The 15,256-nt window shown below is 46.2% G+C and overlaps 1 protein-coding gene across 5 annotated transcripts in view; it reads left to right on the top strand.

The window, feature by feature from the left end:
- The first annotated feature begins 255 nt into the window (after window positions 1–255).
- Window positions 256–15,256, top strand: part of LOC129813692 (calmodulin-regulated spectrin-associated protein 2-like) — a 74,510-nt gene continuing 59,509 nt past the window's right edge. For 4 of the 5 annotated variants that reach the window (XM_055866115.1, XM_055866114.1, XM_055866113.1 and 1 more), the window contains exons 1-2: window positions 256–957; window positions 9,376–9,635. In XM_055866115.1, the coding sequence (XP_055722090.1) occupies window positions 819–957; window positions 9,376–9,635 (399 nt within the window). In that variant the 5' untranslated portion in view covers window positions 256–818. The remainder of the gene's footprint in view (window positions 958–9,375; window positions 9,636–15,256) is intronic. The other variant, XM_055866116.1, reaches the window with a different exon arrangement.

The following is a 15,256-nucleotide window of genomic DNA, read 5'->3' as shown; positions in this document are numbered from 1 at the left end:
TTGCTTACATTTGTATACGATCACGTATCTATTACGCGTGGGAATACTTGTGAACAGATCTCTTAAAATAAAATCACTTGGAGCTAATTTCCTGGTGTTTTTACAGTCTTTTACGGAAACGTTTTTTTGTTGTAGTTCAGAACACTTTGGGGGCCAAATATAGCAAAACTCGGCTCGTGGGCCGCCAGTTGGGGAACCCTGCTCTGTCCACTGTATCCAGCAGTGTCTGTGGAATTTCTGAAGGACCGCGCAGGCGCACTAGGGAGATCGCCTTTTAGTCCAGTGCGGCAGGAAAAGCCAGGGGAGACGTCGTGGAGATTGAGGGTTAGGAGAGCAAAACAGTTATAAAGGAAAAAAATTACAGTTGCTTCCGTTTACTTATAACACCATCTTCAAAATATGAATTTAGCTATTCCTGTAAATAGAAGTTGGCGAGCAGTTTCGTAGATAGACGAAACGTTAGTCTACTGGAGGCTATGCTTGCTTGGCAAACTGAAGATAATGTCAGGGAATGGCTGAAAATCCCTAAACTAGTCTATTGCAGTTGCCTGGCTGGAATTGTCTTCTCGTACTGAAAATATCGGACACATGGAAATAAAAACGGTTAGCTTGTAACCGTGGGAAGGATCCACAACACATCTGGGTGTGAGGAATTCCAGTCGGTCTTCGGTTCGGAAACGCATTCGAAGTTTGAACGTAAAGAGACATTTTGCTGCATCGAATTCCTTTTCACGGGATGACATCTACCGCCGACAGAATTCCACGAGTTAACTGACCATCTGCCTCTCCGTAACAGGCCGAGCGAGCCAGGCGTAAAGATGGGTGATGCGGCACATACCAAGGGGTTGAGACGAACCTTTATCGTCCCCTCGATCAAGGCGTTTGATCATTATGATTTCACAAGGGCTAAAATATCCTGTAGCTTCACATGGCTTGTGGCCAAAGCCTTTGGCTCAGGTAGGTGGCGTCTTTTGTTGTCTTCTCAATATTGGTGTGGAAATGTGTAACATTTTATGCAAAATGTTGACAAATTGTGTCAGTGTGCACATCATCATAATAGGGCCAATCATAATTGGTAACCGCGATATTTCTGATGGGCCTAAAGAGCATCTATTATCTGTGTTAAGAATTTGTTATTCGGCTCCAAGGTCCTTGATGAAACATCATCTAGACTTCACCACGCGCGAATGCGACAATGAAACACGCTAATTAGTCATTTCATTAGTCACATCTGGGCGCTCTAATTGACATTGTGCCTGAGGGGAAGCGCACGTGTGTGATGACTAACTGTTGCTCATTCCAATACCTCTGCCTTTTCTGTTCTCAACATGGCAGAGGGCGTTGTTGTTGTACCTACCCTCTCCCATCTGCATGGATGTCTGTGACATGTGATTGATTAGCTATTGCAGCTGGTTCCTGATGTTCACAGCAATGGCCCAATGCCCTACAGGTTGTTGGACCATCTGAACAGTATTAGAAAGATCATTCCATGTGATTTGACCATTGACAACGACACAGTTGTTACTTCACTGGGTGATCTACACCGTTAAGATCAGAATCTATTCTAAACAATCAGAGGAACATTTCCAGTTGTTTCTGGATGAGAGACAGCGCTTAAGCTATATTAAAGGCTTTCGATGGGGCTTCCAGTGTGGCTGGGGAAAGCCTTGGTCTGCAGACTGTAGCCAGAGCAGCCCTAAAACGTGGAATTCCAACTGGCTAGCTCAGTGGCTCTGGGGTTGGTTGGAGGGTGACTGACTCCAGCTCTCTAATGAATGTTTTTAACTACCATCGACTAAGCCAGCTGAACATGACTAGAAGCTCCTCATATAGTAAACAAAGTTTTTCTCAAGTGTATAAATTGGTGTGAAACCCTCACTAGAAGGGCATGGCGTTAACTGCAGGCCTCACCTCATTACTCATTCCTAGAGAATTACATGCTCTTAGCATAGTAGGAGTGGGCAGATTTTCTTTCTTCCTGTTCCTCCCGGTGACACATATTACTGCTCCCTTCCTGCACCAATACAGAGAACTGTGGCCCAATTCATCAGTCCAGTCTACACACACAGCCATGTTTGGCCTAGTTACTATGGCTGTGACAGTAGTCTGACCCACAAAATGCTGAACATGTGCATGTACGTGTAACCGATGTGAAATGGCTAGCTAGTTAGCGGGATGCACGCTGATAGCATTTCAATCGGTGACGTCACTCGCTCTGAGACCTTGAAGTAGTTGTTCCCCTTGCTCTGCAGGGGCCGTGGCTTTTGTGGCGCGATGGGTAACGATGCTTCGTGGGTGTCAGTTGTTGATGTGTGCAGAGGGTCCCTGGTTCGAGCCCAGGTAGGGGCGAGGAGAGGGACGGAAGCCATACTGTTACATACGTACACTTCCACAAAAAGCTGAACATGTGCGTGTAGTACACTTACACACTCACAAAATGTTTTCCTCTATTATGACTGATTCCAGAGGCGTCTGGTTGTTGCTCTCCTGTGTGGCACTGGATCATTGACTAGGTGACTGACTGCTCTCTCTCTCTCTTTGTGTGTGTGTGTGTGTGTGTGTGTGTGTGTGTGTGTGTGTGTGTGTGTGTGTGTGTGTGTGTGTGTGTGTGTGTGTGTGTGTGTGTGCATGCACAAATGCTTTGCGAGCAGCTGTTCTAGAATGTGCTCTACACAGACAGTCCTCTCCTGTCTCTGTAACATCTGTGGTGTTGGCCTTGTGGAGACCCCAGTCGGTGACAACATTTGTCTCCATTACATCACAACACAGGGGCCTGCCTGTGGGATCCTTGGGATGTCCCTACCCTGAACATTAACCAACATTAGTCTCATCTTGTGTGAACTTATTAGCCACAATCAATGTGAGTGACAACAGCTTGGATCGCTTCTTTGGTCTGACTACATGAATGTTCGTACTGCATTGGAGAATAAGTAGTCTGACGTTAGTTTACATAGTGAGCAACTGAACAAAAATGTTACCTTTGAAAACCACTGCTAAAATACATCTAGTTATTTCTCAACGTTGTAGTCCAGTGCTTTGAATCAGACATTGTGAATATAAGCTACACGTTTCTAAGAATGCAATAACTGCATAGTAACAGAAAAGTGATGTTGCTGACAGCTGTACATGTTTTAATGTTCCCTCGCTGTGCTGTGCTCCAATTGGACGACTTTCTATGTTTGGCATAGTAAGGGTGGATGTTCCAGGTCCCGTGTTTGGACTTCCTGTGATGCTACTTCCTGTGTACTTCCTGTTTGATTGGTTGTCCTTGACACAGCAGGTTTTGATGAACTGGTGGAAAACTAAATCCTGCTCACTCTGTAAAGGGTGATCTGCACTCCACACTGTTACAAATAAGCCTGCTTTATTGGTCTAATAGAACCTTTCTGATGGACATATTTTCATTTTCTTTTAAATTGAACCTTTATTTAACTAGGCAAGTCAGTTAAGAACAAATATGAACTGAGCCCTATAACGCCTGTTTGGTTCTTTATTGCACCATCTTTTCTAGCAGCACTTGTATGGCTGTTGTTAGCAAGACTGTGTTAACATTGTAAAGCCTAATGTTCCATCCACTTAAAGGTGTGTAGTATTGTTACTGCTCTAGGAGGCCTAGAGGGAAGAAGTCAGAGAGCTGGCAGTGTGGTGCCAGGACAACAACCTCTCCCTCAATGTCAGCAAGACAAAGGAGCTGATCGTGGACTACACATCTGTAGTGGAGCGAGTTGAGAACTTCAAGTTCCTCGGTGTCCACGTCACTAAGGAACTATCATGGTCTAAAAACAGCAACACAGTCGTGATGCGGGAACGACAACGCCTCTTCCCCCACAAGAGGAAAAGATTTGGCATGGGCCCTCAGATCCTCAAAAGTTCTACAGCTGCACCATTGAGAGCATCCTGACTGGCTGCATCACCGCCTGATATGGCAACTGTTTGGCATCTGACCTCAAGGCACAACAGAGGGTAGTGCGTGCGGCCCAGTACATCAATGGGGCAGCGCTCCTGGCCACCCAGTACCTCTATACCAGGCGGTGTCAGAGGAAGGCCCTAAAAATGGTCAGATTCCAGCCACCCTGGTCATACACAGTCCTTTCTGCTACGGCACAACAAAAGGTACCAGATAACCAAGTCTGAGAACAAAAGGCTCCTGAACAGCTTCTACCCCCGAGCTATGAGACTGCTCAAGAGTTCATCAAATGGCTACCTGGACTATTTCCATTTCCACTTTTTCTTCACATTCTTGCACTGGCTCTGTGCACACTCACTGGACTCTACCCACACACACACATATACTATACTGACACTCCAACATACACACACACTACATATGCTCACACACACCAAATACACAAACACATGCATATTGACGCCACACACACACAAATTCACATATAGACACACTTTCTCACTCTTCACATACACTGCTGCTACTGTTTATTATCTATCCTTATTGCCTAGTCACTTTTACCCCTGCCTACATGTACATAGTCCCTCAACTACCTCGTAACCCTGCACATTGACTTGATACCGGTACTCCTTGTATATAGCCTCATTATTGTTATTTTATTGTGTAAATATTTCCCTTTCTGCACATTTTTCTTACTTTTTATCTCTGCATTGTTGGGAAAGCGCTCGTAAGTAAGCATTTCACTGTAAAGTCTAGACCTGTTGTATTCTGTGCATGTGACAAATAACATGAGATTTGATTTAAGAGTAGAGGTCGACCGATTATGATTTTTCAACGCCGATACCAAATCTATTTAGCCTCAAATAAATAATGAAACATGTTAAATTTGGTTTAAATAATGCAAAAACTAAGTGTTGGAGGAGAAAGTAAAAGTGCAATATGTGCCATGTAAGAAAGCTAACGTTTAAGTTCCTTGCTCAGAACATGAGAACATATGAAAGCTGGTGGTTCCTTTTAACATGAGTCTTCAATATTCCCAGGTAAGAAGTTTTAGGCTGTAGTTATTATAGGAATTATAGGACTATTTCTCTCTATACGATTTGTATTTCATATACCTTTGACTATTGGATGTTCTTATAGGCACTTTAGTATTGCCAGTGTAACAGTATAGCTTCCATCCCTCTCCTCGCCGCTACCTGGGCTCGAACCAGGAACACATCGACAACAGCCACCCTCGAAGCAGCGTTACCCATGCAGAGCAAGGGGAACAACTACTCCAAGTCTCAGAGCGAGTGACATTTGAAACGCTATTAGCGCGCACCCCGCTAATTAGCTAGCCATTTCACATCGGTTACACCAGCCTAATCTCGGGAGTTGATAGGCTTGAAGTCATAAACAGCGCAATGTTTGAAGCATTGCGAATAGCTGCTGGCAAAAGGCACGAAAGTGCTGTTTGAATAAATGCTTACGAGCCTGCTGGTGCCTACCATCGCTCAGTCAGACTGCTCTATCAAATCATAGACTTAATTATAACGTAACACCACACAGAAATACGAGCCTTAGGTCATTAATATGGTCAAATCCGGAAACTATCATCTCCAAAACAAAACGTTTATTCTTTCAGTGAAATACGGAACCGTTCCGTATTTTATCTAACGGGTGGCATCCATCAGTCTAAATATTCCTGTTACATTGCACAACCTTCAATGTTATGTCATAATTACATAAAATTCGGGCAAATTAAAAATAAAAAAAAAATGCAGCAAAATCTGCATCCAAATTTACCGATTTCCGATTGTTATGAAAACTTGAAATCGGCCCTAGTTAATCGACCATTCCGATTAATCGGTCGACCTCTATTTGAGATCATAGGAGCTTTTGTCCATCCTCTCGGGGTTTTGAGGTGGTTTTAAATTAGGGACAGTTGGTGGACTTTATATTGGGGACAGACAGTTGTTGTTGTGGCTAGGTCTGGCTGTTGAGTGGTAAATGCCTGTTATTGTCTGAAATAGCCCCCTTCATCTCTCTGGGTGGTGTCATGACGTTGGCCTGGGCGTAGGTTTATGACAGTCATAAATACCTCTCCCCCTTTTTCCTCTCTCTACCCTACTGATGTGACATTTGGTTAACATAGAGATTCTGGGAACATCAGAAGGTGGGGGGAAATGAACTATATTCTGGTAATCCGACCAATTGATACCGATTATTCAGCCAATTTTTAGTTATATATGTGTGTGTGTGTGTGTGTGTGTGTGTGTGTGTGTGTGTGTGTGTGTGTGTGTGTGTGTGTGTGTGTAATAATGACAATTTGTAACGGTTGTTCTCCTCCTCTTCGTCCGAAGAGGAGGAGTAGGGATTGGACCAAAGCACAGCGTTGTGATATGACATAATGAATTTATTTACAACAGACGAAAAAAACGAAGAACACTTGAAATGATTACAAAATAACAAAACGAACGTGGACAGACCTGAACTATGAGAACTTACATACAACACGAAGAACGCACGAACAGGTACAGACTACAACAACCGAACGAACAAACAAAACAGTCCCGTGTGGTGCACAGACACAAACACGGAAGACAACCACCCACAAACAAACAGTGTGAACAACCTACCTTAATATGGTTCTCAATCAGAGGAAACGTAAAACACCTGTCCCTGATTGAGAACCATATCAGGCTAAATGACAATGAACCTAAACATAGAAACACATAACATAGAATGCCCACCCCAACTCACGCCCTGACCAACTAAACACATACAAAAACAAGAGAAAACAGGTCAGGAACGTGACACAATTACAACAATACTGAATGAAAAATGAACACTTTAATTTTAACTTAATATAATACATAAATAAAAATCTATTTAGTCTCAAATAAATAATGAAACATGTTTAATTTGGTTTAAATAATGCAAAAACACAGTGTTGAAGAAGAAAGTAAAAGGGCAATATTGCAGCCACAGGTCCTTCTGATGCTGCACTCGCGTAACAGGTGGTCAGCCTGCCAGGTGGTCAGCCTGCCAGGTGGTCAGCCTGCCACACAGTCTCCTCGTGGATTGCAATGTAATCGACCATAATCGGCATCCAAAAAGGCCAATTACTGATTGTTATGAAAACTTAAAATCGTCCCTAATTAATCGGCCAACCTCTAATAGTAAGCCTAGCCTATAGAAAGCTAATGGGATCCTCCTCTTTTTAAGAGGCCATTACTCTGTTTTCTCCCGCAATTGCATAGCCTATAGAAATGTTGCGCAACCTGAGCTCATGGGCTCTCATGAAGTGTTTGATTAGATTTTCACGTACATTTGCATTGATGTCAGAGTGATTAGAGGGACAATAGAGTGCTTAGTACGAGTCAGTTAGCAAGTTTGGTAGGCTAGTAATGACCATCAGCAGCATCATGGCTTGGAAAAGCCTAATTACTATGACTAAACGGTCACGTGGAATTTGACTGCCTTCATAACTCGTGACCGCCAGTGTGGTGGAAATACGGTCACCGCAACAGCCCTAAACATACACACTCTCCTGATCGCATGCATGCACAAACTCTGCTCTAAGGTAGGGCTCTGTGGACAGTTTTCTCAGCGTTGTCTCCTGAAAGGACAAAAACAAGCCTAATGACAGGTTTCCACTAGCAACCACTGACACGGTCACCGCAACAGACCTAAACACACACAGACACACAGACACACACACACACACACACACACACACACACACACACACACACACACACACACACACACACACACACACACACACACACCTGAGCGCATGCTCAAACACACACACACACACAGGCCAGGAACACCGTCCTTGCCCCATACGTGCCCTTTCAACCCAACTGCCCCTCTGACTCAAAAACACTCGCAGGACCGCCTGACTCATCATGTGAGAGAAGAGCAGGAAGTGGTGTAGTCTCTGAGGGCAGACTGCAGTACAGTATGTTGGCTTTGTTGAAGAGTAAATCCCATTTAAATCAACAGGATTAAGGCACGTACACACCTCACAGAGACTGTCTAAGTGGCCCAGGGCCTGGGCCTGTCCTACACACCTCACAGAGACTGTCTAAGTGGCCCAGGGCCTGGGCCTGTCCTACACACCTCACAGAGACTGTCTAAGTGGCCCAGGGCCTGGGCCTGTCCTACACACCTCACAGAGACTGTCTAAGTGGCCCAGGGCCTGGGCCTGTCCTACACACCTCACAGAGACTATCTAAGTGGCCCAGGGCCTGGGCCTGTCCTACACACCTCACAGAGACTGTCTAAGTGGCCCAGGGCCTGGGCCTGTCCTACACACCTCACAGAGACTGTCTAAGTGGCCCAGGGCCTGGGCCTGTCCTACACACCTCACAGAGACTGTCTAAGTGGCCCAGGGCCTGGGCCTGTCCTACACACCTCACAGAGACTGTCTAAGTGTCCCAGGGCCTGGGCCTGTCCTACACACCTCACAGAGACTGTCTAAGTGTCCCAGGGCCTGGGCCTGTCCTACACACCTCACAGAGACTGTCTAAGTGGCCCAGGGCATGGGCCTGTCCTACACACCTCACAGAGACTATCTAAGTGGCCCAGGGCCTGGGCCTGTCCTACACACCTCACAGAGACTGTCTAAGTGGCCCAGGGCCTGGGCCTGTCCTACACACCTCACAGAGACTGTCTAAGTGGCCCAGGGCCTGGGCCTGTCCTACACACCTCACAGAGACTATCTAAGTGGCCCAGGGCCTGGGCCTGTCCTACACACCTCACAGAGACTGTCTAAGTGGCCCAGGGCCTGGGCCTGTCCTACACACCTCACAGAGACTATCTAAGTGGCCCAGGGCCTGGGCCTGTCCTACACACCTCACAGAGACTGTCTAAGTGGCCCAGGGCCTGGGCCTGTCCTACACACCTCACAGAGACTATCTAAGTGGCCCAGGGCCTGGGCCTGTCCTACACACCTCACAGAGACTGTCTAAGTGGCCCAGGGCCTGGGCCTGTCCTACACACCTCACAGAGACTGTCTAAGTGGCCCAATCCCATCAAGAGACACAGTCCTAGAGGAGCTGACTGTAGTGTCAGTTATTGTGTGACCAAACTAACCTGCTCCTCTCTCCATCTACAGACACAGCCCCAGAGGAGCTGACTGTAGTGTCAGTTATTGTGTGACCAAACTAACCTGTTCCTCTCTCCATCTACAGACACAGCCCCAGAGGAGCTGTCAGTTATGTAGCCTACACTCCAAAAGGGTTCTACCTGTAATCAAAAAGGGTTATTCAAAGGGTTCTCCTATGGGGACAGCCAAGGAACCCTTTTAGGTTTTAGGGTTCTCCTATGGGGACAGCCAAGGAATCCTTTTAGGTTTTAGATAGCACCTTTTTTGTAGCTATCCTCACACACCCTCCTCAACATCCCTAGACGTGCTCCCAGAGGATGGGGTCTTACTATCCCCAAACTAACCCGTCCCTTCCTCTCTCCCTCCAAAGATGCGGTCCCTGAGGAGCTGGCTGACCCCTTCTACAGGGACCAGTACAGCCAGGAGCACCTGAAGCCCCCCGTGGCGTCCCTGCTGCTGTCTGCAGAGCTCTACTGCCGGGCGGGTAGTCTCATCCTCCGCAGCGATGCCGTCAAACCTCTGCTGGGACACAACGCCGTCATCCAGGCCCTGGCACAGAAGGGACTGTACGTCACAGACCAGGACCGACTGGTCACAGAGAGGGACCTGACCAGCACTCCTATACGCATGGTGAGGATGGAGATGTCTGTCATGCACACACACCCTTTCTTTCTTTCATCCCCCTTTAATCTCTATTCCTTCTCTGTCTCTTTCACTCACACACTCATCCTCAATCTCTTTGTGTATGTGCTCTAAGGTAAGGTTTGATGATAAGTTGGGTATTTGAATCAGCTGGGTAGTGCTTAGTGTTATAACGGACCGTAGCTCCCACGGTTCGGCACGCATGTGAACTGCAGATCAATTGCAAAGTTTAACCATCATAGTGTGAAATACAGTTTTACTGCCGCTGTTACTATCCAAGTTAATAATTCCCTAAATCTTGATGCAGAGCTGCAGTGGAAAGATAAAGACAAGACAGATGCTGTGTTTTACTCTGAAGCCAGAAGGTTGATTTGGTAGTTGTTTTAAATCAGTTGTGTGTTCTGTTCACGTGAACGAGGCATGTTGAATCCCAACAAATCAATCCTGGATGCTCGCGTTGCAGAAAGCAAAGAAGAAAAAATAGCTGAAGAACTGGAAAAGCCTCCCGCTTCATTTAAGTCTCATGTACGGGAGCATTTAGGCTTCCCTGTCAAATAGGATGTCGGAAGCAGGGTGGTGGACAACACCATTACGGTGTGTTGGCATTGTGCCACAAGAAAGCCGTATGATCATGGAAATACATGGAGCACGGCCACACATTTAAAGCGTCATCAACCTGGTGTGTCAGTGACGGGAGCCAACTCAGCCTAGAGACAACAACTTCATGGAAATACATGGAGCACGGCCACACATTTAAAGCGTCATCACCCTGGTGTGTCAGTGACGGGAGCCAACTCAGCCAAGAGACAACTTCTCACCGTGACATCTAAGCCCTTTGCTGCAGAATCAGACCGGACTGAAGCCGTCACCAAATCTACTGGGATGTTTATCACTGCAGACATGAGGCCATACTCTGTTGTGGAAAACAAAAGGGTTTCAAGATATGGTGGAAGTGCTTGAGCTAGGAAATCGCCTGGCAGTATGAAGATCATGCCAGATCTTTATGAACAGGAAAATATCAAAATTGTCAACGAATTATCCAAGGCATCCTCTGCTGCCCTCACCACAGACGGGTGGTCCTCCAGGGTAACAGAAAGCTACGTGACTGTGACTGTTCACTACACCAGAGACGGGTGGTCCTCCAGGGTAACAGAAAGCTACGTGACTGTGACTGCTCACTACACCACAGACGGGTGGACCTCCAGGGTAACAGAAAGCTATGTGACTGTGACTGTTCACTACACCACAGACGGGTGGTCCTCCAGGGCAACAGAAAGCTACGTGACTGTGACTGTTCACTACACCACAGACGGGTGGTCCTCCAGGGCAACAGAAAGCTATGTGACTGTGACTGTTCACTACACCACAGACGGGTAGACCTCCAGGGCAACAGAAAGCTACGTGACTGTGACTGCTCACTACACCACAGACGGGTGGTCCTCCAGGGCAACAGAAAGCTACGTGACTGTGACTCCTCACTACACCACAGAGGAGTGGACCTCTAGGGTAACAGAAAGCTACGTGACTGTGACTGCTCACTACACCACAGAGGAGTGGTCGTCCAGGGCAACAGAAAGCTACGTGACTGTGACTGCTCACTACACCACAGACGGGTGGTCCTCCAGGGTAACAGAGAGCTACGTGACTGTGACTGTTCACTACACCACAGAGGAGTGGTCGTCCAGGGCAACAGAAAGCTACGTGACTGTGACTCCTCACTACACCACAGAGGAGTGGACCTCTAGGGTAACAGAAAGCTACGTGACTGTGACTGCTCACTACACCACAGAGGAGTGGTCGTCCAGGGCAACAGAAAGCTACGTGACTGTGACTGCTCACTACACCACAGACGGGTGGTCCTCCAGGGTAACAGAGAGCTACGTGACTGTGACTGTTCACTACACCACAGACGGGTGGACCTCCAGGGTAACAGAAAGCTACGTGACTGCTCACTACACCACAGACGGGTGGTCCTCCAGGGCAACAGAAAGCTACGTGACTGTGACTGCTCACTACACCACAGACGGGTGGTCCTCCAGGGCAACAGAAAGCTACGTGACTGTGACTGCTCACTACACCACAGACGGGTGGACCTCCAGGGCAACAGAAAGCTACGTGACTGTGACTGTTCACTACACCACAGAGGAGTGGGAGATGTGAAGTCCGGTGCTACAGACACGCCCCCTCTATGAGAGGCACAAATCTGGTGCAGGTACTGCTGGGAGCAGTAGCAGAGTGGACGCTAGAGAGGCCCAATAGCATCCCACCCACCACAGATAATGCCAAGAACCCATAAAATGCAGTGATAGAGGCTGGACTGGGGCCACAGATAGCTTGCTTTGCACATGTGATCAATTTAGCATCTCAAAGGGGAATCTCAGTGAAGCGGATGGACCGCCTCCTTGGGAAAATCAGGAAGGTGGTTTCCTTTTTCCACCGAAGCACAACAGCCGCTCACGTGCTTAAGACCAAGCAGGAAATGTTACAGCTACCGACCCACAAGCTCATACACCATGTCACAACAAGATGGAACTCCACTTATGACATGTAGGAGCGCTATCTTGAGCAGAAGACAGCTGTATAACTCTGCACTGACAGACAAGACCCTGAAAAAACATAAAGCCATCGTCACCTTGTCTGATGACGTGAAAGTGGCAGAGGAGGTCCTCCAGGTGCTCAGACCCCTCAAAACGGTTACAACCCTCTACTGAGCACTGAACCTGCCCCGTCTGTGTCCATGATCCTACCTCTGAAAACAAGGATCCTACCTCTGAAAACAAGGATCCTACCTCTGAAAACAAGGATCCTACCTCTGAAAACAAGGATCCTACCTCTGAAAACAAGGATCCTACCTCTGAAAACAAGGATCCTACCTCTGAAAACAAGGATCCTACCTCTGAAAACAAGGATCCTACCTCTGAAAACAAGGATCCTACCTCTGAAAACAAGGATCCTACCTCTGAAAACAAGGATCCTACCTCTGAAAACAAGGATCCTACCTCTGAAAACAAGGATTCTACCTCTGAAAACAAGGATTCTACCTCTGAAAACAAGGATCCTACCTCTGAGAACAAGGATCCTACCTCTGAGAACAAGGATCCTACCTCTGAAAACAAGGATCCTACCTCTGAAAACAAGGATTCTACAATCCATGGCCCCAAGTGAGGAAGACGGCACCATCACTAGAGATGTCAAGGCTGCCATTAGAGAGGACCTGAACCCCAGATACCCCCCTAATGTACAGGACTACCCTCATAGAGCTACTGCACTGGATCCAAGGTCCAAGTCCTTGTCTCACCTAGAACCTGTCTCACCTAGATCCTGTCTCACCTAGACCCTGTCTCACCTAGACCCTGTCTCACCTAGACCCTGTCTCACCTAGACCCTGCCCTACACCGGAGGACATACAGTGATCTCACCACTGACATTGTGGCCACTGAAGAGGTAAAAAAATAGAGTGAATTACTTGTATAATAAATGTAGTGCAGTCTAATCTTAGTCTATGTTATTAGAATCATCCATTTTTGATTTGGAATAATGGCTTTTTTAAAATGTTATTGCCACAATTATAGTTCTATGAAATATGAAAATAAATAATTTGTTAGTTTAATAGATCACGTCATTTTTTTCTGCAGGGTCAAGCCATAGAGCCGACAGGAGCAGACTCAGAGGCATCTCCTCCACAAAATCATTTGGCCATGAAGAAGCTTTTAGGGGAGACCTTTATGAGCAAAGACACAGGCAAGACGTTTGCCAACACCATCAAAGAGGAGGTGGCATCCTACAAGGCAGCAAGCGGCATTCCTCTGGATGGTGATCCACTGGCATGGTGATCCTCTGGATGGTGATCCACTGGCCTGGTGATCCACTGGCCTGGTGATCCACTGGCCTGGTGATCCTCTGGCCTGGTCATCCTCTGGCATGGTCATCCACTGGCATGGTCATCTACTGGCATGGTGATCCACTGGCATGCTGATCCACTGGCATGGTGATCCACTGGCATGGTGATCCACTGGCATGGTGGGAAAGCAATGAGAGGTCTCCCCTCTCCCCAGACAATGTAGAAATCATCATCTTTTTGAAAAATAATTAGAAGTTATAAGCTCAGGTCTGCTTTGCTTTCTTTCTTTTGTTTGATGATGTGGACACAGGCTATTTTCTTATTCACTATTCAAAGGAAGAAGGTATCATACCTCATATTGCACTTTAATTTAACAATTGAGTATTGAATATTTTATTTTAAGATTTTATTTAAACATTGAAAAGTTCCATGCTTTAAGTGTTCTTTAACTAATAAATGGAAAGAAAAGTTATATTTGTCCCCCTTTTTTTTTGCTCATCCGAAAAATGATCCGATCCGTGACTCAAAACGTGATCCGAACCGTGAGTTTTGTGATCCATTGCACCACTAGTAGTGCAAAAACACAAACCTCTTGTGGTCCCCAGGACTGAGTTGGGGAAACCCTGCTCTAATGTAGGGCTCTGTGGACAGTATTCTCAGCGTTGTCTCCTGAAAGGACAAAAACAAGCCTAATGACAGGTTTCCACTAACAACCACAGGCAGACAGACAGACTGGCGGTACTGTTATGTCACACAGTACAAGGTAAAAATGCCTTTCTTAGGAAAGAGCAAATAAAGCAGAATATTGTTTTTATGTGTGTGTAATGGAACGGAGAGTCATGATCATGGGCTACTCCTCACTATAACGTGTACAGCAGAAAGATTTCAGTTATTTCGTCTGCTCCAATTAGTAAAACCTCAAGCCTTTGGTCACGAACTGAGGATTTAAGCAGTCCTTTTAAATCTACAATCCTTTTCAGTTGATCTTCCATTGAAGAATGTATGGCAGCTTGATATGAGGGTATTTCATGAGCTTTTAAAACATTTAGACTTGATATCAGTTATGAGATATTTATTCTAATCTGATAATGTGTGTTTGAGAGCAATGAGTTTAAATCCAGCCACAATCTCATGCATAGTTAGAGACTGTATATACAGTGCCTTCATAAAGTATTCAGACCCCTTCACTTTTTACACATTTTGTTACGTTACAGCCTTATTCTAAAATTGATCAAATTTAAAAATGTCCTCATCAATCTACACACAATACCCCATAATGACATCACAATACCCCATAATGACAAACAGAAATACCTTACTTACATAAGTATTCAGACCCTTTATTACGAGACTCGAAATTGAGTTCAGGTGCCTCCTGTTTACATTGATCATCCTTGAGATGTTTCTACAACTTGATTGGAGTCCACCTGTGGTAAATTCAATTGATTGGACATGATTTGGAAAGTCACACCCCTGTCTATATACGATCCCACAGTTGACAGTGCATGTCAGAGCTAAAACCAAGTCATGAGGTCGAAGGAATTGTCCATAGAGCTCCGAGACAGGATTGTGTCGATGCACAGATCTGGGGAAAGATACCAAAAGATTTCTGCAGCATTGAAGGTCCCCAAGAACACAGTGGCCTCCATCATTCTGAAATGAAAGAAGTTTGGAACCCCCAAGACTCTTCCTAGAGCTGGCCACCCGGCCAAACTGAGCAATCCGGGGAGAAGGGCCTTGGTCAGGGAGGTGACAAAGAACCCGGTGG

The sequence above is a fragment of the Salvelinus fontinalis genome, chromosome 17, assembly GCF_029448725.1.
Source record: "Salvelinus fontinalis isolate EN_2023a chromosome 17, ASM2944872v1, whole genome shotgun sequence".
NCBI lineage: Eukaryota > Metazoa > Chordata > Actinopteri > Salmoniformes > Salmonidae > Salvelinus > Salvelinus fontinalis.
This window is presented reverse-complemented; position numbering and strand designations above follow the sequence as displayed.